General features: G+C 40.5%; 1 protein-coding gene across 3 annotated transcripts in view; it reads right to left on the bottom strand.

The window, feature by feature from the left end:
• Nucleotides 1-22,730, bottom strand: part of LOC127427095 (mediator of RNA polymerase II transcription subunit 1-like) — a 29,060-nt gene that overhangs the window by 5,708 nt on the left and 622 nt on the right. Inside the window, exons 1-15 of one of the 3 annotated variants that reach the window (XM_051674461.1) lie at nucleotides 22,256-22,299; nucleotides 22,081-22,159; nucleotides 21,340-21,492; nucleotides 20,387-20,441; nucleotides 18,295-18,427; nucleotides 18,147-18,175; nucleotides 15,428-15,499; nucleotides 15,225-15,299; nucleotides 14,685-14,848; nucleotides 14,460-14,571; nucleotides 14,002-14,126; nucleotides 11,888-12,012; nucleotides 10,472-10,673; nucleotides 6,202-6,300; nucleotides 5,869-5,974 (exon numbers count right to left, since the gene is read on the bottom strand). In XM_051674461.1, the coding sequence (XP_051530421.1) occupies nucleotides 5,869-5,974; nucleotides 6,202-6,300; nucleotides 10,472-10,673; nucleotides 11,888-12,012; nucleotides 14,002-14,126; nucleotides 14,460-14,571; nucleotides 14,685-14,848; nucleotides 15,225-15,299; nucleotides 15,428-15,499; nucleotides 18,147-18,175; nucleotides 18,295-18,427; nucleotides 20,387-20,424 (1,280 nt within the window). In that variant the 5' untranslated portion in view covers nucleotides 20,425-20,441; nucleotides 21,340-21,492; nucleotides 22,081-22,159; nucleotides 22,256-22,299. Of the gene's footprint in view, nucleotides 1-5,868; nucleotides 5,975-6,201; nucleotides 6,301-10,471; nucleotides 10,674-11,887; nucleotides 12,013-14,001; nucleotides 14,127-14,459; nucleotides 14,572-14,684; nucleotides 14,849-15,224; nucleotides 15,300-15,427; nucleotides 15,500-18,146; nucleotides 18,176-18,294; nucleotides 18,428-20,386; nucleotides 20,442-21,339; nucleotides 21,493-22,080; nucleotides 22,160-22,255; nucleotides 22,363-22,730 lie in introns of those variants that run through there. The other 2 variants (XM_051674459.1, XM_051674460.1) reach the window with 2 other exon arrangements.

Genomic DNA, 22,730 nt, shown 5'->3' with positions numbered 1-22,730 from the left:
TGCAGTTTTACAAGATTAAGTATAATTCAGACATCTTTATTAAATAACTGAGCAAACAGCATTAACACTAGCACCTGTTCAGTCCACAAATGTGTGCTCTTCATCCACTCTCCTTTCATCTCTTGCCTCACAAGAGTGTTTGCTCCCATCGACAAGTGAAAGAGGAAATAATATTACCAATGTCCAATAAAAGAAGGCAGGGAAAGTATTTATAAATATAATAATTCTATATACAATATTTAGATGTCATAATATGATGTGTCAACTATGATGCCAAGAAAAGAATAATAATAATTACATTAAATAGTGACAATGAATAACCAAAAATGTAACATTAAGTTTAAATGCACCTATGGTTTACCAGTTTGACTTCAGTTTAACACTAAGCCTTGTTCTTCATAGGGCTATCTATCCTAATATAGAGAATATTTTGTGTAAGCCTACTTGTTTTAAAGATCTATAAAAAAACTTTCATTTTTAAAATGAATATTGTGTGTTTGTTCATTTGAATATCAATTACCAACATACAATATTTTGCAGCAAAAATTAAGCAACAACTACGTACGATCAGTATCAGGATTGGTAGTGGCTGATCAGATGATAAGAAAATTAATTATCTATATTGGCTGTAGAAATCCTGATCGCAGCATATCTACTTTATTCAAAGCAACTCATGGTACATTTTTTACAAGAACAATGGCTTGATCAAGAGCACAACAGCAAAAGCTTAGCAAAGATTATTGAGCACTTCTTGCAGGTTACAAGCCAACAACATTTTAGTTACTTAGCGTTCTATTAAAATGTCTGAGGATGTAAACTTTTAAAATGTTTTAAAAGTTTGTAAAACATTTTAAAATGTTTTTAAATGGGCCTAGTTAGCACACGCACTGGGCCGGCAGCGAGTTTCTCCATAAACTCGCCTACCACAGGGTTAAGGAGGAAGGACATCCAGGGTCCATGACTTCATGAACACGACTGGGGGTAAAAAGCGCACGTCTTCACCTCAGGGGAGGGGAAAGGCGCTATGCGCAAGTGGTACACCCGGCCAGCTGTCCCGGAACTTACCTGTTCGTACCTGACACACGGGACGAGACCGGCTCAACCTGGAGATTATAGAATCTTGCAAAGGTGTTGGGTGTTGCCCAGCCCGCTGCTCTGCAGATGTCTGCTAAAGAGGCACCATTGGTCAGAGCCCAGGAGGCCGCCACACTCCTAGTAGAGTGGGCTCGTAGCCCCAAGGGGGGCGGCACGTCCTGGGTGTGATATGCCATAGTGATGGCGTCAATGACCCAGTGGGCGATCCTTTGTTTGGAGAGAGTGCTCCCTTCCCGCTGTCCGCCAAAGCAGACAAAAAGCTGCTCAGAGCATCTAGAGCACTGCATGCAATCCAAATAGATGCGCAAAGCACGCATCGGACACAGCAATGATAAGGCTGGGTCTGCCTCCTCCCAGGGCAGCTTCGCTTGCAGGTTCACCACCTAATCCCTAAATGGGGTCGTGGGAACCTTGGGCACATAGCCCGGTCGGGGTCTCAGGATTACATGAGAGTCACCCGGACTGAACTCCAGGCATGTTTCGCTGACAGAGAACGCCTGCAGATCCCCTACACTCTTGATGGAGGTGAGCGCCGTCAAGAGGGCAATCTTCAAAGAGAGTGCCTTTAGCTCAGCTGACTCTAGGGGCTCAAATGGAGCTCCCCGTAGACCCAGAAGGACCACGGAGAGGTCCCACGAGGGGATGAGACGATATAGCGGCTACATACACCTTCAAGGTGGAGGGGGACAGCCGCCCCTCCAGCCCCTCCTGCAGGAAGGAAAGCACTGATCCAACTGCACATCTCTGTGGGTCTTTGCGTCGGGAAGAACACCACTTGGCGACCAGATGTCACTTCAAGGTATACAGGCGCCTCGTAGAGGGAGCCCTGGCCTGAGTGATCGTGTCTACCACCGCCAGTGGTAGGCCACTTAGGTCTTCCGCGTCCTGTCCAAGGGCCAGACGTGGAGATTCCAGAGGTCTGGTTGCCAGATGGTGCCCCATCCCTGAGAAAGAAGGTCGTTCCTCAGGGGAATTCGCCGGGGGGGTGGGGGGGGTTGTCGCGAGGAGCGTGTGGTCTGAGAACCAGGTCTGGGTAGGCCAGTAGGGTGCTACTAGGATGACCTGTTCCTTGTCCTCCCTGACCTTGCACAACGTCTGTGCAAGTAGGCTCACTGGGGCAACACATACTTGCGTAGCCCCAGGGGCCAGCTGCGTGCCAGCGCATCTGTGCCGAGGGGAGCCTCGGTCAGGGAATACCAGAGCGGGCAGTGGGAGGATTCCCAAGAAGCGAACAGGTCCACCTGCGCTTGACCGAATTGACTCCAGATCAGCTGGACCACCTGAGGGTGGAGTCTCCACTCTCCCCTGAGCGTGACCTGCCACAACATCACGTCCGCTGTGCTGTTGAGGTTGCCCGAGACGTGAGTGGCTCGCAATGACTTGAGTCGCTGGTGACTCCAGAGGAGGAGATGACGGGTGAGTTGCGACGTGCAACGAGAGCGTACGCCACCTCGGAGGTTGATGTACACTACCGTTGCCGTGTTGTTTGTCCGGACCAACACGTGCTTGCCCTGGATCAACGGCAATAACCTCCTCAGGGCAAGCAACACTGGCGCCATGCCCATCTTGGGACTCGAGTCTGAAGCCAGTGCTGAAGCAGTCTCATATGCATCAACCTGAGCAGCATGACCGTCGCTGATGATGCCATATGCCCCAGGAGCCTCTGAAATAATTTCAGTGGGACCGACATTTTCCGCCTGAACGCTCTCAGACAGTTCAGCACCGACTGCGCGTGCTCGCTTGTGAGGCGCGCCATCATTGAGACTGAGTCTAACTCCATGCTGAGAAAAGAGATGCTTTGAACCGGGGAGAGCTTGCTCTTTTCCCAGTTGACCCGAAGCCCCAACCGGCTGAGGTGCCTGAGCACCAGGTCCCTGTGCACACACAACAAGTCCCGCGAGTGTGCTAGAATCAGCCAGTCATCGAGATCACATCAGCCACTTCCCTTAACGGGGCAAGGGCTGCCTCTGCGACCTTCATGAAGGCACGAGGTGACAGGGATAGACCGAAGGGGAGGACCTTGTACTGGTATGCCCGGCCCTCGAAAGCAAACTGCAGGAAGGGTCTGTGTCGAGGTAGAACCAAGACGTGGAAGTATACGTCCTTCAGGTCTACCGCTGCGAACCAGTCTTGATGCCGGACGCTCGCCAAAATGTGTTTTTGCGTCAGCATCTTGAATGGGAGTCTGTGCAAGGCCCGGTTCAGAACTCGCAGGTCCAAGATTGGCTGCAACCCACTGCCTTTTTTGAAGTAGGGGCTGTAAAACCCCTTCCTCATCTCAGCAGAAGGGATGCAATCTCCACATGCAAGGCAGCAGCGTTCTTGACTTTCACCAAAGTGAAGCGGACACCGTTGAACCTGGGTGGGCGCCTGGTGAACTGAATCATGTAGCCAAGTCGTATGGTCCTGATCAGCCACCGCGACGGGTTGGGGAGCGCGAGCCATGGCCCCAAGCTCCGAGCGAGGGGGACCAAGGGGACAATTGCGTCGGATGTACCGGTGGGTGGGGCTTCACGACAGGGCGGAGCCTGAGGTGCCAATAGTGGCTGTGCTGAGTCCAGGGACATCAAAGCACTTACCTGGCTCACTACACCCACCATAGGAGTGGTCTGGGACGGGGGAGGAGGGGAATCGTCCTCATGACCTGTCGTGACCGTGTCGAGGGTGGGATTGTGCCACAGCTGGGCACTCGGGTGCGGGAGGCCCGCCTCCAAGGCGCCGTACCTGCCAAAAAGAAACGGTGCAACAAGGATTCTCTGCCCGGCCCTCCACTGGGGAAAGGTGTGGTGCTCTTACCAGCTCCTGTGTAGCGGGTCTCCGACTTTCTGCGCTGCCTGTCTCAGGGGCGCTTCGAAGCCTTCCTTGGGTTCTTGGCGGCCAGCCGTGAGATGGGTCGGGCTGTGGCGGAGCTGGTGTTGTCGCCGCAAGGGGACGCCCTTGGCGACAAGCAGACGGGGTGCAGGATCTTGAGCTGCACTGGGGCAAGATATGAAGGATGGCCTCCGTCTGCTTCCTCACCATCGAAAACTGCCGGGCAAAGTCCCCGACGGTGTCGCCGAACAGGCCAACCTAGGAGATGGGGGCGTCAAGGAATCATACCTTGTCAGCCTCCCTTGACTCGACCAGGTTGAGCCAAAGGTGGCGCTCCTGGACCACCAGGGTGGACATCGCCTGCCCGAGAGACCACGCCGTGACCTTCATCGCCCGGAGGGCGAGATCGGTCGTCGAGCGCAGCTCCTGCATGGATCTCAGGTCAGAACTACCCTCGTGCAGTTCTCTGAGCACCTCCGCTTGGTGCACTTGCAGGAGAGCCGTGGCGTGCAGGGCGGAGGCGGCCTATCCAGCGGCACCGTAGGTCTTAGTCGCCAGTGATGACGTAAACCTACAGGCCTTGGACGGCAGTCTCGGACGGCTCCACCAGGTGGCGGCGCTCTGTGGGCACAGGTGCACTGTGATTGCCTTATCCACCTGGGGAATCGCTGAGTACCCCCTGGCGGCCCCACCGTCAAGGGTAGTGAGAGCAGAGAAGCTCAGAGACCGGGTCCGGGCAGTAAATTGCGTGAGCTCATCATGCACTTCCAGGAAGAAAGGTACGGGGGTGGGGCGCGGCCGTGAGAGGCACTCGGGGCCCCGGAACCAATCATCGAGCCGCGAGGGTTCAGGGGGGAGCGGAGGATTCCACTCCAGCCCGACGCTCGCAGTCGCCCGGGTAAGCATGTCTGTCAGCTGCGCATGGCGTCAGACTGAACCAGCCCGCTCTCCGATGCTGTAATCGAAAGCTCATCTGCTTCACGAGCCGCGAATGAGATCGCAAACTCGCCCTGAGATGAGCAGGGGGTCCCATTGCAGAACTCACTGGGGCAAACAAGCGTGCTGGGCAATGAGAGGTCCGCAGGGGGTTTCCCAGCAGAGCAGCTCCCATTGAAATTCCCAAATCGCTCCCAGTGCTAACCGATGCGGCCTCAAACCCATAGGTAGAAGGACCAGGGCGGGGAGCCGCTGGGGTGGCTTTCCCTGGGGAAAGATGCAACCGCAACGTTGCAATAATCATGCTCTCGCAGTGAGAACATGACCCGTCCACGAACGCTGTCCTCGCGTGGGGAGCGCCCAGCACGTGAGGCAGTGATCGTGGCTGTGGGAAGCGGAGAGGTAACGATCGCAACCAGGAAATATACACAAACGGAAAGACATCTTTAAAAAGACGCTCTCCGTGAGTGCCACTCTTTTAGAAGGGAAATATACACTTTTAGAGGAAGAATATACTCTTTTAGGCTGCTGAAGCGCCCAGGGGCATTCTCTGCACTCAAGGGGAGAAAAGTGGTTGCAAGCCAGCTCCTTTTATACCTGTATGTCCGGGGGAGTGGCATGCAAATTCCACTCGCCAATTCACATTGGCCTTTTCTCAAAGATCAGAGGTGTTTGAGGCTCCCAAGGGCGACCACTAGTGTCACTACATTGACAAAACTTCGAGTGAGTGACAGAAGGGGAACTTCTGACTTCTGAATAATATATTGTATGGATACAGTATGTGTATTTTTGACTCATTTTGAAAAGTAGTTGAAGTAAATGCACACCTTCAATTTTGCAGGTAATGACACATTTTATAAAGAGAAAATAACCGCACAGCTCATTTTCAAAATGCAGATTTGTACATTTACACACATTTCACCATCTCTAAATAAACAAATCTGCATTTTGTCTATGCAGTTATTTTTTTTCTTTAAGCATAGGTTCAATGCCATCTGTTACCGTTGCATACAGTTTTACACCTACCTCTGGACTACTTTGGTAATGAAGTCATCAGTGCAGATCAGAGCGTCAGATAAACCCTTATACAGCTTACAGGCAACCTGCCGTGAGTCAATCACTTCCATCACCACTGAGAGGAACAAGAGATTTTGAATGAATGAATGAAGGAATGTTACATTTCTACAGCGCTTTTCTGATACTACACTCACAGCGCTTTACATAGTGACCAGGGGAATCTCCTCAACCACCATTTTAAGAGAGTTTGAGATCAGATGCAAAACTATTGTAACTCAGACATTATATAATGGATTTTTCTTGAGAGACACTTCATGTGTGAGGGGTAAACTTTATTCTTACCACAGACAAGAGATTCATTGACAGGATGCTGGAAGGATACACTAAAGCTGGAGTCTGTTAGCGGGCACACCTCAAACTGCAGCAGTCCAGGGGTATCTGCTACAAACAGGAAATTATGTCATAATGTCTCTCTGTACATCAATAGTTTGTTCAACCTTTAATAACACCAAAAGTTCCTGCAGCATGAGTTTTTAAAGGAATGTTCCTGGTTCAATACAAGTTAAGCTCAATTAACAGCATTTGTGGCACACTGTTGATTACCAAAAAAAAAAAAAAAAAAAAATTCCACTCATCCCACCTTCTTTCTTTTAAAAAAAAGCACAAATCTGGGTTACAGTGAGGCACTTACAATGGAAGTCAATGGGGCCACTCCGTAAACGTTAAAATACTCACTGTTTCAAAATTATAGCCACAAGACTGAAACAATATGTGTGTTAACTGGGGCTGGGTATAGCTAGCCACATCACGATACGTCTTGCGATACACAGGTCACAATTCGATATATATTGCGATACATCACGATAGCATGATTAGATTTATATTTCACTATTATTTTCAATTAATTTGGGTATATTTCAGTTATAATGTCCATTTTGCTTACATACAGTATGAAATAAATTACCTTTCAGCTAATGCTGTTATTCATTATACAGGGGACCTTCTAACTTGTTAAATTACGGACATATCAATTCTACAAATTTTATTTTATCATTAGTTTTTCATCATTTTGGTGACATTTTGGCTCTTTTAAAAATATAGTCCATGTATTACATCAATAAATATGATGTATTGAAATTCCATATATTATATAGCATATATAGAGTATATTGTTACATGTTTGTTGTTTACATGCCTAATTTGTACTTTTTACAAGTATTTACTAAATGGTACCGTCTCTTTAAGATCTGTGGCAGGGACTTTGACAGTAGTGTTTGTTTGGTCGAATGGCTTCTTTACAGCATTCATGCTATGTGTGATTAGAATTAAATGGTTCTTTTGTTGTTTTTGATAAATGACTGACTGTAGAGAACAAAAAGGATATTAAAAGAGACATTAATAAAGAGCAAATGGTTTGCTTGGATCTAGTCTTTGGACTCACATCACACAGAAAGAGTCAAAGCTTTTACTTTCAGCACATAGTAAAAAGATCTCAGTGCTGAACTTCTTTGTCACTACACCAGTTAAACACTGGTGAGTGGTATGTAAAAATTTTACCAGCCAGTGGCTAATCACAGACATTTTTTGTAGCATATGGGAAGTATTTATGCACATATGATTGTAGGGGATTGCAGATAGAAAGAAAGAGCGATCTTGGCATTTTAAGAATTGACATTAGGATCGGACAATGAACGCATCAGAGGTCCAGCATGTCCGTGAGAGTACACGTGAATCCTGCAGGAACAGTTTCAGTCTCTTTCGAGCCTCACTGAAGCATCTCTGACTGCACTGAAAATATTACAATATCACGATTCATGGATCTACCGATACAATATCGTGATATTTGATTGTATAGACACAGCCCTAGTGTTAACATGATTTTAGTGTGATAAAATCGCTTAAGCCGGGCATACATGGTGCGAGTTCTGACACTCGGGAGGTCATGAGCCCCTGCACAAGTTACGAGTCAGTTTATCTGATAATCGTACAGATGCAGTGGTACACCACATGACTTTACGTCCTGGTGAATTCCGAAGCAATCACATGAGTTTTCACGCTTATCATAAGACATAAAGCCAGAGGAGGACAATGCTTTAATTCCTTGTAGCTTACGATTTAGAAATAAAAAAAGAAGACGGGCGTGGCCAGGGGCTGTATTAGCTGAAAATCATCTGCCGATTAAAAAAAATAAATAAATGATATATATGGATAATTATTACAAATGCTGTCCGACATTTGACAGATTCAGATTTTGAAGGGAGGCTGTTCATGACTGACACATCAATCATAACGACAGTGTGTTGCTGCCAGTTACTGCATGACAATAAAGCACACAAAATTTACAATATTAAAAAGAAAGTGTGGAAAATTTGCGCACCGCTTCCGCCGGTTAATACTTGGATTTAATCTAAGCACAAACATGACGTTTAGTACAGAATTATTTTATTTATTAAGAGTTATTTTAGTGGAGCTGGCTACCTGTATTATTCAGCTTTAGATGTAGGCTACGTCCTTCTCATCTGTGTCACTGCTTGCATGTTGATAGCAGACATGCTGAAGAAGTCTTGTCCATGTGAATGCGCTTTAAAGCCACATACAGCAAAGTTTAAAAATCTTGTTTTAGCGCAGCGGTTGATTGACAGGTAGAACTTTCAACCTAGAAGTCCTTGATTTCACCAGACTCGTGCTTGGGGAGTTGAAAAACTATAATCGTGTATACACAATTATAACAGATGCTATACCACCATAAATGTAGCCCTAGAACTGAAACAAATGCAAGTATGATGAGTAAAAATAGATCATGACGGACATTTTACAACTCTGTTCATCAGAGTGATAAAGATTGTTTTCTAGCGCAAATGGCAAAAGAGAACTTTTCTTTAGAATCCTTCCCAGTGATGTGGTCGTGAATATTATGGGAAAAACACAGTTTTAACACAACCATTTTCTCTAAATGTGTAAAAGTTTCATGAACACTCAGTTTTCACTGTTCATGTGAGTTGTAACACCTACTGATTGGTCAATTTCAGGAAGATCGCCAAATCGGCAATTTCAACCGCACACACCTCACGAGAGTGCTAGAATTTTTTAGACATTTAAAAAAATTATTGGGAGGTTATGAGCTGCTCGTAAGCCACTCGGCTCCGCTCGTAATTCCTCTCACATGATGCAAGCCGCGACCACACGAGCACCAACAATTTCCACGCAATCTCTCCAGACTGGAAAAAATTGGTCGGGAGCTCGCAAGACAGCTGAAAATCGCACCGTGTACACCCACCTTTACTAACCTTTTCTGTGTAAAGTTATGTACAATTTTACAGCTTCATAACATAATGCTGTAAACTCTAAAATTACCACAAAAATGACTATTTAAACAAATTTAAAGCTCAAATAATACACAAGTTTTAACAGAAGAATTAATGTAAGCACTTTTATAAAACAGCTTCACATTTCTGCCTTTAAACCCTCAAAAAACTGGCCACAATCACTTTCATTGTAAGTGCCTCACTGTAACCTAGATGTTTGCTTTTTTTAGAGAAAAGGAGGGACGAGTCAAAATTATTTTTGTGGTCATGGAGATTATGCCAGATTATGCTGTCGATTGAGTTTAACTTGTATTGAACCCAGAATTCTTCTTTAATTAATACATTTAGGGGCAGATTTACTAAACAGTTGTTCCAATATTGCGCATGATATTTCAGGGCAAAATCCTTCATCTTATTCACTAAACACCTGCAATCTAATTTAGCAGGCGCAATCAGCACTGAAATTGCACTGCGTCTTGAGTATTTAAATTAAGTCATTGTCATTGCTTTCTGTGCAAACATGCCTCCTTTGTATGAAAATTGGGCTCATTGCGCTTCATACACAAAAACTGCCAGCCACAATTTAGATCATGCTTTTACCGCCAAATGAAAGTAGGCAGTAAAATTAATTTTATTTAAAATAAATGTTTGTGAACATTTTCAACCGATTATATCAGCAGTAAATAATCAAAAAACGATAAAATGGAGAAGAACATTATAATTTGGCATATATCTATATGCGCGGTGTCGTCAAGCACACGTTCTGCATGTTTAAGAGATGATCCAGGTGTCTGGATCAAAGTAATGCTGTTCAGTTCCGGCAGGGTGTGTCAGATACAGTGGTCTGCGGCATCCTCCGCTATAATGCGCTCAGAGTCGGACAGCAAAATAGAATTGCGTGTGCAAATTGCGTTCAGCAGCGTTTTCCTGGGCACGTGCCCATTTTTGCCTGATCTTCATGATTTCTTTAATGAATCAGGAGCTAAAAAGCGCAGAGAGTGCATGCAAAAATGCATTTCATTCTTAGTGAATCTACCCCTAAGTGATTAAAACTTTATGTCAGTGTTTGGGTTTGGAAGTTTGAAGAAGTTTGAAGAAAGTTTTTAAATTTGAAGAAGCATTTCCTGTGAAGAGCTTTTGTGAGCAACTTTTTTGGAACACTGATATGACGGAGTCTTCCTTTCATGTCAGTGTATAAATTTAATGTCACTTAAATTATCTTTAATAAAAAAAAAAAAGAACCCTTATTTTGATAATCTGTTAACTCTAACTGCCACAATTACCATGTTAAAAGAAGATATACCCACCTTCCTTAATGTAAGTATTTTTGACGCAGCTGCCGATCAGTGTGTTGTAAGCAGCCTGGTGTCGTATGATGTCGAGGAGAGCGGGCACCTGAGCAGGATGTCTGAATGGAATCTTGGAAACTAAAGCTCCTTGAAGAGACCTTCCATCCTGAACTGGAGCATCACCATTCAGAAAATAACAATGCTGCTGTCCTGGCAAAGACTGAAAAAGGACAATCCATTTGGAGAGTCATTGGCTGCATGAAGTTAAAATTACATTCCACAAAATAATCAATCAGATGGAAATGGAAACTGTTACGATATACAGTAATGGTCAACCAATATATCAGTATAACTCATAATAAAACTCGCCAACAGTTGCTTTCTGGAACTTTTTACTGGACTTGTTTGTTTTATTATTGTTAACCTTATTTTATAAGGTTATAAAAAAAATTGTGCTCCGAAAAGGTTTTGTTGTTGTTAAGTAGATAAATGTTAATCATAAGTTCATGTTAATGTTCATGTTGATGTAGATTTTGACTGACGGTGTCCCTGGAGATTAGGGAAAAATCTGTTTTTATTACTGGACCACTGATGATCTACTGATGAATGATAATCTACTGTTGATGTATTACTGCTCATCCAGTATTTATTAGCCTATATGACAATGTTTACTTTATAGTGTTTATATTGTGTTTATACATTTGAAAAGACTGTAAGAGTGTATGTTTTGTTCCCCTTATGTGTTTGTGTGAGCTCAGAGCTCTTTCGGGCTATTTTGGGCTTGATTACAGTTAAAGGTCCTGTATTTTAGACCAAATCTTTATTTAGCAATTAAAGGGTAATAACCAATAATAACCATAAAACAAAGAATAAAATGCATCAGGGATTTTATTCATATTGCACTGTTGAAACCTCTATGTCTGTGCGTGGCACAATAAGGAAATACTAAAGGGCTGTTCACACCAAGTCTGTTTTTTCGGTGCGATTGTTCGATCTGTTCGAGCTTTTGAACGGGAACAATGCATTATGGCGCTTTTCACATTTGGTCCGACAAATCGTCTGTCAACAATCCAAGTTTTTCATACAGAGAGTGCTCAGATTTTTTTTTCTTCAGACAATTAGCATTGGTGGTGCTAATCAACTGGCAAACACAGGCATTGGATGAGCAACAGGTACCCCCAAATTATATTATAATATATTTCTTCCTTTTAAAAAGTACTATTGTTGCCAACTTGGAAATTTACAAAAAGTATTCTAGAAAATGAACATACCCCTGGCCTACACTTTCTCAACAAACAGATGTCATCACTTACAAAATGACAGAGTGAACGTGTAGGCCTACAAACTGGATTTGAAAAAGAAATCGGATTTATGTGCAGTGTGCACAAAGCCAAAGTGACTAAACCAAAATGGTTATTAGCATCCATTACTCACTGCACAGAAGCGTGTTGATTGGGCCAAAACAGGATGGGTGGCCACTCCCTCTTCATGCAGTTGGCTCTTAATGATGAGGTCATACAGCGGGAACAAGGCGGGCGCAGTCTCGAACACAGGAATACCTAAAAAGATCAAATTGTGAGGTACTACTACATGGTGAAATACATTTATTTGTATGAAGACAGTAGATGAATTCTGTAGAAACACAAGCATTTGTGTGATCATTCACTTTATTAACTTTTAATATCTTAAATGCGATATTTTTAAGTAATGGCTTTGTAAAAATAATTTAGATAATCTAATTGAAGGATAATCACAGCTAGATTCATTTAGATAGTTATCTTGTTTAGAACAACTGATCAACAACCGACAACAAGTCAATCTAAAAATGGACATACAATATATCGTTTCAGTAAAAGGCATATTGGTCTAATAACCTCTACACTGTATAAAGTACTTATAAAGGATTAGTTCATAGTTAATTCACTATTTGTAAATCATTGTTCCAACATTGTTAATACATTAAGATTATGTACAAATAGTATCTTTTTAAATTTATATTTACTGAAGCAAACAATTTATTATTGTTAAATAAGTTCATATATAAATTTTGATCAAGTCTTATTTCATCCATTTCAAACCTGTGGTAAAGAAGTGTTTATGAGAAAATTAAGAAGGCATAAATCCATAATTAAAGAAATTATTTATACATTTACATATGTATATTAATGTTTAATTAATGTGCATATAACTGTCTTAGGAACACTTACTATTAATGCAATTAATGCTTAATAATAGTCATAATAAAGCACTGGCAAATTGCTAGCTAGGTATTTTGCATGATCACATGATCAAACTATATATGCCTAATTAAAGGAATAGTTCACCCAAAAATGAAAATTTGCTGATAATTTACTCACCCTCAGTCCATCCAAGATGTATCTGAGTTTCTTTCTTCATCAAAACAGAATTTTAGACTTTTAGGATTTCATTTCAGGCCTCCTCCTTTAAACAATGCAAGTGAATGTACTCCATTTTTTGACGGTCAGAAATGCATATTTAGGGTGCATCAAAATAATCCACACGACTCCAGTCGACAAATAAAGCTCTTCTGAACATAAACGATTGATTATTTTGAGAAACAAAACAATACTTATATACTTTTTAACTACAAATGTTTGTTTCCGTACATCTCTGTGACGTGCGCTCATGAGAGGGATGATGTAAGCTCGTTGGTAAGGTCACGTGTCACGTGGAGGAGGAGTCAGGAAGCGCTTCATTGTTTACAAGAGAAACTTGTGCCGTTCACAAACCAAAACAGTCCAAAACAAGTTAAAAACAATATAAAATTTTAAAAAATAATTTCCAAATAATAATAAAAAAAAACAAAAAACAATGTCAATAATGACGCGCTTCCTGACTCCTCCTCCACGTGACGCGTGACCTTACCAACGAGCTGATGTCATCTCTCTCATAAGCTCAGGTCACAGAGATGTACAGAATCGAACATTTGTAGTTAAAAAGTATATAAGTATTGTTTTGTTTCCAAAAATAATCAACCATTTGGGTTCAGAAGAACTTTATTTGTCGACTGGAGTTGTGTGGATTATTTTGATGCACCCTAATTTGGACCGTCAAAAAATGGAGTACATTCACTTGCATTGTTTAAAGGAGGAGGCCTGAAATGAAATCCTAAAAGTCTAAAATTCTGTTTTGATGAAGAAAGAAACTCAGATACATCTTGGATGGCCTGAGGGTGAGTAAATTATCAGCAAATTTTCATTTTTGGGTGAACTATTCCTTTAACCATTTATTAATGATTCATTGCACTGAAAAGTGGGCTATGAAAATAAAAAGTTAACAAGTTGTTTAATAAGGATGAAAAGCCATTATCAAATTGCTTCTACTGTATATGAAGTGATTAAACAAAAATAAATCGTTTGCTTAAGTGAATATTTAAAAAACAATAATATAAAATTTTATATTCCTATTAATGCATTATTAATGCATGAACAATATATATAAAAGATCAATTAACTATAAAATAATTCTTTACAAAAACATACTATACCATGTAGTTATTATTAAGTGTTACTGGCATATTTTCTCACCTGTGGTACTACCCATCCTTTGAATAAACGATAAAGAGAAAGGCATAGGATGATTCATCTTCAAGAAAAAACATGCATTTAAATCTACACAGTTTGAATTTGTTACTGAAGAAAACGATGGAGTCCTAGAAAGAAATAAAAAGAAGAGAAGAAATAAATCAATGTGACATCAACCCCAACAACAGCACATTTTCTTTCAAATAGCTTGAAAGAATGAAGAAACCTACTTAATAACTTAAAATCACAAATCACTACAGTAATTGCAGTGGGATAAACAAGTAACCTCCCCCCTCCCACTGCCATTCAAATAACTACTTGACTTTTGGAATATAGTCCACAAGTTGTCTTAAAGACTACTTTTATGATGCTTTTTGAAGCTTGACAGCCCCAAGTCATCTCATGATAACAAAATTCAAATTTTTGGGTGAGTCTTCCATTTAATTTCCATTATTTCTGACCCTTTGTTATCAACTGGATGGGATCCTGTGATAAGCGGAGCGATGGGAAGCTTGTACAATGATGAGGTGCCCTCAACAGTCACCGATACACTCACTCCAAGAGTACGAGGAACTGCAAAACATAAGAGAACGTATAAGTATACCGTACGGTGCATGTTGCATTGCACTCATCGTACGAACCTTTGTGAAACTATTTCACATATTTGTAAAATATTATCTCCTTACTACTGGCATCGGTGAAGTTGAGTTGGGATCCAGTTCCCTCCTCAAAGATGTCATACGGAGACACATAACACAGTAGAGACACTAGATGACCGCCACTCCTCGCCGTCAGCAGACCCACGCTGCCGTGAAGTATCGTTTCCACTGTGTTGGCATTCGTGGCTATCCTATAGCAGAAACTGCTTAAGTAACCAGAAACTTACAAAAAAGTACTGTGGTGGTACCATGATACTGTAATATCAGATGGTAATACCATGGTAAAACCAGGGTAATACCATAATTCTTTGTGGTACTCTTGATACTTCACTTCTACATTGGGCTGTTATGTAGCCAATAGCACAGACTAAGCCTAGACAGCATTTTGGGGCATCTTGGGCATTCTTGGGTATCATTTGTGCACCAAAATGCTGTCTGATTAATGTTTTCATGTACTATGATGCGTACATTACTTCAAAGAATACCTTGGTACATATCCAAAGAACCATGGTAGTACCATGGTATTTTTTGGTAAACATGTCAACTGCAGAATAAATATCAGTGTACCTGAACATGTGCATCATCTTGGTGAGGTCTAACTCCAGAGACTGCAGCACCAGGTACATTCTAGTCTTTAATTTGCTGAGGAGGGAAATAAGAAAACAATAATAAGAAATAATAAGAATAAGAAATCTTAATGATGAACACGAAGTGGACTGTAGGATTTTGGTGTAATAATAGATAAATAACACAAAGAAAGGAAAGTGCACCTGTCTCTGGGGAGCTTGTACAGATTCACCAAACCCTTCAGGTGCTTGGAAAACTCATCAAAGTTCTTGTCTCTGTAAAAAGAATACTTTGTGTTATGGCAAAGATATGTACTACTTAATTAGTATATGTACTACTTAAAAAAAACTACATTATTGTTGATACCGTATGATAACATACAAAGTAGTGTGAAAAAGTACAGTTCAAAGCTTACAAACAGCAATTCTGCTGTCATTGTCACCCAATTCAAAGTAACTCCATGCAAGAGACACAAGCACACGAGTTGTAGGCTAATTGTCTGAAGTGCTTTTCTGCCTCTTTCAACAGGAAATAATCAGCCCTAATAATCGGCTGTTTTTAACGTCACGTGACCCCCGCGTCCACATGTGTGGACGCTGTATTTTGGCTTCGCTATACGTAACGCATAATTTAAATGAATTAAAACCAACTGAATACTGTTCACAAGACTCTAGACTATCATTTAAAGGTTAAACTTCTGGCGCACCGCGTCACGTGACACAACAACATGTCGTCGATTTCCGTGAAGCACTCCTACGCGCAGGGCCAACAAAAGTGCCTCTGGTAAGAAACCAGTTTTTTGATTGAAACCTGTTTGGTTGTAAAGAGTAGCATCTCTAGTTTCATTTTATATTTGAAAAAATCCATTCTTATTTTGCATGTCAGCATGCTGATAAACATGATGTCCTCATATGTGGAAATTAGGACTGCATTCCCTCAAAAGTTGAAAAAACATGTTAATTATTTTAAATAATTTTCAACAGTAACACATCTGTGGGTCATTTCTCTTCATTTTAATATAAATGTTGTTATATTTGATTTTGTTATCACTGTACAATACAGTTCTATTCATTAACATGAATAAATGCATTCTTATATATTTAATGTGTATTTTCACACTGAGAATAAATGTGTTCATGCAAAAGCTGAAAAATGTTGCTTTCAGAGGCTTTATATGGAGTTAGGATGAAAATAAGGTGCATTTCTAACTGTTCTGAGATCAGTGCAGACAGACAGCACACTGGAGGTTAAGTCATTCACTAAATAGGGAGCAAGGGTGCATCCTATAGCTTTCTATGCAGCTAAGTGCATTCACTCCTAAAATCCATCCAAAAGTTCATGTTTAATCATGATAATCAGTACATAGATTCAGAATTTTATAATGTATAATTTTATTTGAACATGGTTGGCAGTGATTTGATGATGCTGACTATTACATTGAATCAGAATTATTAATTCAGCTTTATAGAAAATCAGCTGTAATGTCTATAATGTCTCAAAAACATGAATACCCAACACTCCTGGAAACAATAAGCAATTTGATGAAAAAAATCTGACTTTATATAGCTTGGTATTATTTAAAATTTCACAACTTAGTCCCGCTGTCCACATATGAGGACATAAATTTTTAGGAAAACTATTTGCTCTAGAATTTTGTTTTGTTTTACTTGTTTATTAGATGCTACTAGTTACAAATCAACAAGGGAACTGGAAAATGCACACAGCAGTCCCGCTCAGGTCTCAGGACGTTAAACAATAGGTTGATGTCTTACTGTGCTGATAATTGCTTTTATCGGCCAATGACCGAAATATCGGTGTAGGGTTGGGCGATAAAACAATATCAATATTCATTAAAAAAATATAATCATTATTTGATAACGATGATAAACCTTTGAGTAATTTTCAATATTTAGCTTGTGTTCTACATCTAGACGATCAGATCAGGTTCGTGTCACTAAAATCATGAGCAATTGGGCAAAGTTATACACAAAACTAGCTAACTGAATCATAGTCATGAAATCAGCCGGTTAGGACGTATTAGCTGGCTAGTAGCGGCTATCTCGCCCCGTTTTCATGTAAACCAGTAATGAGGCTAGTTAGTTAGTTGCAAGCTAGCTAGCTATCCGGCTAATATGAAATCGTTGTGTACGAAATAAGACAGCACTGGCAATGCAATACAGCTATCAACTGAACACAACAACACCTGGCATCAACACCTTTGATGTTTATTTATGTACTATTTAGCTGATTCGAAGCGCTGTCACGTCTGCTTGTTGACACAGGCAAGAAAGTATTTCTTCATGCGATTATGTTTATTGGCAGCTGGCAATCCAGCATATTGTGCATTACCAATCGCTAACATGTCCGTTGAGCAATGAAATGGCAATGGCCAATCAGAGCCGCTTAAAATATTATATGTACGTGGACTAATAATTTAAGCAGTAATTTAGCAATAATTTAATTTATTCTATACCACAGATATCCATTTAAAATAATTTTTATTTGGCCTAACATTAACAAACATTATTACAATACTTAATGCTTAAAAGATGCTTAAAAGAAACTGGAGCGCAGTTCATATCCACTATTAATATCTGCTACTCTGAAGAACCGCACAGTTGCTTACTTTGTGACGTCACGGTATTTAATATTTTATTCGACATTAATAATCGCAATTACAATATCAAGGGCAAGAACAGACAATTATGATTTTTGCTATAATCGTGCAGCCCTACCCCAAACCCTATTTCAATGCATCTCTAGTTTTTACCAGTCTCCCAGAAAACACTTTTGTCATGTTTACAAGGTACCAGGTTGATCAAACAAGTGCTTTGAGGAAGAACTAGTTACTGGCTTTGCAAAAGTTTGTCGGGTTAGTGGCATCAAGGTTCAGTTTTCTATCTTTCAAAACAATTTTCATACCTTAATTGCAGTATCAGCTCTGGACAACTCTAAATGAGAATAACAAGAACAAGTTGACACAAAACCACAGGACAAATCAGGCTGCTGTATAGCTTGTTATCCACTCTTCTACATTTTCCTAAATAAGCACACAATTTTTTCTCCTCACCGCAGGGCTTTCACCTTGATGGGCCACTTTAACGTCCACGAGCTGTCCTGCTTTATCTAGATGCACCTCCACGTAGAACATATCTGAGGTGATGTAGCACTCAGTCCGTGAGGGGCTCAGGTGCGACACCAACCTGCAGGTGCACAGGACCTTTAGAACAACTTCACAGAGCTGAGAGAACAAGCACACCTTTCAACTTGTTACAAGATTTACAAGTTGAGTCACATGTAAGGCACAGTTAAAGGAATAGTTCACCCAAAAATAAAAATTCTCTCATCATTTACTCACCCTCATGCCATCCCAAATATGTATGACTTTCTTTCTTCTGCAGAACACAAATTAAGATTTTTAGAAGAATATTTCTGCTCTGTAAATCCATATAATGCAAGTGAATGGGTGCCAAATTTTTTAAGCTCTAAAATCCACATAAAGGGAGCATAAATGTCATCCATCACACTCCAGTGCTTAAATCCATAATTTCTAAAGCAATATTATAGGTGTGGGTGAGAAACTAAATTCTCCTATCATAAATTCTCCTCCCTGCCCAGTAGGGGGCGATATGTACAAAGAATGTTAATTACCAAAAAAAAAAGAAAAAAAAAAAAAGGTAGAAAGTGAAGGTGAAGGAAAAAGGACTTAAATATTGAGCTGTTTCTCACCAACACCTGTCATATTTCTTCTGAAGACATGGATTAAACCACTGGAGTCTTATGGATTACTTTTATGTTGCCCTTATGTGGATTTTGGAGCTTAAAAATTTTGGTCACCATTCACTTGCATTGTATGGACCTACAGAGCTGAAATATTCTTCTTAAAATCTTCATTTGTGTTCTGCAGAAGAAATAAAGTCATACACATCTGGGATGGCACGAGGGTGAGTAAATGAGAGAATTTTCATTTTTGGGTGAACTATCCCTTTAAGAAAACTGCAATTTTGAGCTGTACCACAATGCAGGTATTCTAGTTTCCATAATCACAGAAATATAATTAGAAGTAGATATTAGAATTAGAAGTAGTAATACATTAATGAATCAGTAATTACACAAAAAATTCCCAAGCCAAACAAGTGTAACCAACTGCTTCTCAACATAATTGCTTCTGCAAATGGGTGGCAAATAAGTACAATGTAAAACAGATGAGAGTGACCCCCTGTCAACATCGGATGAGAGCGGAGCGTCGCATCTAAAGCAAATCACTCCCATTGCAATCAACGGTGCTGTCTACTGACCCTGCAAAGCAACTCCAGGCACTTAATGGAATAGTTCACCCAAAAAAGTGAAAATTCTCTCATCATTTTCTCACCCTCATGCCATCCCAGATGTGTATGACTTTCTTCTCCAGAACAGGCTGAATATTTCAGCCCTGTAGGTGCATACAATGCAAGTGAATGGGTGCCAAAGTTTAGAAATTTAGAAGTTCCAAAACCAAAAAAAGGCAGCATAAAAGTAATCCATATGACTCCAGTTGTTACTATCAATCTCCACTTTCAAATTCTTCTTCTTTTGTTTTTGTCGATTCACATTCTTTGTGCATATCGCCAACTACTGGGCAAGGAGGAGAATTTATAGTAAAGAAGGACTTGTATATTGATCTGTTTCTCACCCACACCTATCATATAACTTCTGAAGATATAGGTTTAACCACTGGAGTCTAATTTATTACTTCTATGTTTCCTTTATGTGATTTTTGGAGCTACAAAGGTCTGATTACCATTCACTTTCATTTTTTGGACCTACAGAACTGAAATATTCTTCTAAAACTCTTCACTTGTGTTCTGTTGAAGAAAGAAAGTCATACACATACGGGATGGCATGAGGGTGAGAAAATGATGAGAGAACATTTTTGGGCGAAATATTCTTTTAATAATTATATAACAAATATACTTTATACCAATGGAGTTCCCTTGAAATTAAAGTACGGTACAGGATGTTCACTCATTTAACTGTTGCTTAAATCTAGCTTCGAGCTCAGAGCAGTGTGGTCCGTGTTTGCTGCATGTAATTTAGAATGCAAATTTCGACGCATCTGGTGTAGACAGAATCAAGCCCCAAATATAGACAGGGTGTGAGAGGTGAATCAAGTGTAATCTTACATGTTCTGGCGAGCAATGGACTCCAGACGATCTGTCATTGACGACAGCGAGGACACTGAAGAACATAAGCATGTTGCAAGAGAGAAACAAATGTTGAAAATGTTGTTAGTTTAGTTCCTTTAAATCAGTGGTTCTCAAAGTATGGGGGCCACAGAGGTATTGCGAAGGCCCCTGCATACTTCCTATGAAATAGAAGATTAATGCGCGTGACGTCATTTTGAACTAAATCTGTCCAAAAAGAAGGTGTTTTTGAGTTTGTTTTGTTTTCTTGCTTTTGTCTGTATTCTATCCATTAACACTCTTTTATACGCCCATTTTTGCAGTAGTATCAGTGTCCTCGCAAATTACAATAACAGAGTGTAATGTGCGCATATTAAGCGTGTTAGTGCATTAGCTCAGTAAATTTAGAATGTAAACAAGAGAATTTACACATTATCTACTGCATATATATTACCTGAAATCATCATTGAGTAGTTAAACAGCTTCTTTTACTGATCTCTGGTGTGAATTCTACTCATAGAATGAGGCATGAAGTCATTGATAACACATTTTAACATCACATTAGTTAAGGTTTTAGATGTAGTATTGAGCGTCCCCCAGCAGTGTCGACTTTGTCTGAACATTAACAAACAGTAAGTTTGTTAACGTTGCTTAGCAGTTTCAAACTTCTTTTTAATTCTGAATGAAGATGCGCTTCTCCGTTAGTGTGCTAGGGCCTTAAGGGTGGCCCGTTCTCAAGTCTTATTCACTTTCTAACATTTAAATTTGCAGAGATATTGGAAGCAAAGAAGAACCACTGCACACTATTTCTTTTCCCACGCCTTTATCTACTTTTGTGGTATTAGCCTGTCAGGTGCACTCATTGCACTGCGCTAATTTGATCAAAGACATGCTCGAGTGCACGCCAGATTCAAAATGGGTGAACAGGAAGATTTCAGTGATTTAACACTTACATTCCGGTCTGTTCCTGACACAACGCTATCTAATGGCTTCAGCAGACTTGAAATGTAGCACACAGGTGATATGGATAATTTTTGCTTGACAGTCACAATCACGATCCTCTCTTCCCTCAATCTTGTGTTTCATGGATAAAAAAAGTTGTACTGCTATGGAACAAGGAGTATACAGATAATAACTGAACAATGCAGGCCTGGTGACAAAAAAATTCTGATAATATTGAGATTATTGTGTCAAAATCTGCTACGTTTTTCTAGATTCAAAGGGGTGCATGACTAGAAAAAAAAAAAAGAACCACTGGTTTAAATGCTTGTAACTTAGGCAGGGAGTTGTTGAATGTTTACGATATATTCACAACAATTTTGTTGGCAATATAAAAATAAGCAACATCATGAATTTCACAGTAATTTTAATGTGGTCATTCAGTCTATTCAGCCTAAAGATCCCAGTAAGCTAGTTCCATGCACACACCTTGTCTTTCACCTCTGAAGTATGAGAGTTCTGATAATCACTTCTTTTGAACGAAACACAAATATAAATATATTTTGTAGCTATATTGCCAATGCCTATATTTTCATGTACTTCCAATGTATCTGAAATAAATTTTATTACATTTATGAGTATTGTTCAACAATGGTATATTATGTATAACTTTTTACATATTTATGGAGTACATATAGCCTATTTGTTTTAGAAGCTCTATTTCTAGAGCAAAATGTACTGATTAAATGATGTACCTTTCAGTGCTCTCTGCAGTGTCTCTAAACAGTTGTGCACCAGTTGATGTCCAGCTGTATTCGTCACACCACGCTTCTCCTGAACAGACAAGATCAATAACAGCATGTACCAAAAACATCTAGAGATCAATCCCAGATCCCTCCAGAACACAGCTCCGATATGAGAGGGTCTCACCATAGCCTGCCGGACCACTTTACTAGTCTCCTGCCAGGAGCGGGACGAGTTGTGCTTGGCATGAAGTCTCTCCAGCAGTGCGGTTACACGACTCTGTTTCTCTGCCGCTGTCACACAAACAAAAATCATGTAAATTCAGTTTAAGGAGGGAACATGGAACCTTTTCATTGAATTTAGTAGGTGAAACTGACTCGCAGCCTTTATGATGTCCTCAAAATGCTGCTACTTCGAACGAGCCTGTGATGCGGAAAAATGCTGCCGAATCAGAACGAGCCCAAGAATGTTGCTGATTTGGGAAGCTGTGCCTAAAAGCTATTGTGTCTGTTTTGTTGCATTTATACGATGCAAAAATTAAAATATATAATTCATGAAATTAAATACATGGTGCATGTCCAATAACATAATAATACCATGGCATCATGTGAAGAAGAAAAAAAAAGAAAAAACAAAAAACATGGTATTATTCTAGTACATT

The sequence above is a fragment of the Myxocyprinus asiaticus genome, chromosome 36 (assembly GCF_019703515.2).
Source record: "Myxocyprinus asiaticus isolate MX2 ecotype Aquarium Trade chromosome 36, UBuf_Myxa_2, whole genome shotgun sequence".
Taxonomy (NCBI): domain Eukaryota; kingdom Metazoa; phylum Chordata; class Actinopteri; order Cypriniformes; family Catostomidae; genus Myxocyprinus; species Myxocyprinus asiaticus.
Note: the sequence above shows the minus strand (reverse complement) of the source record. Positions and strands in the feature narration are given on the sequence as shown.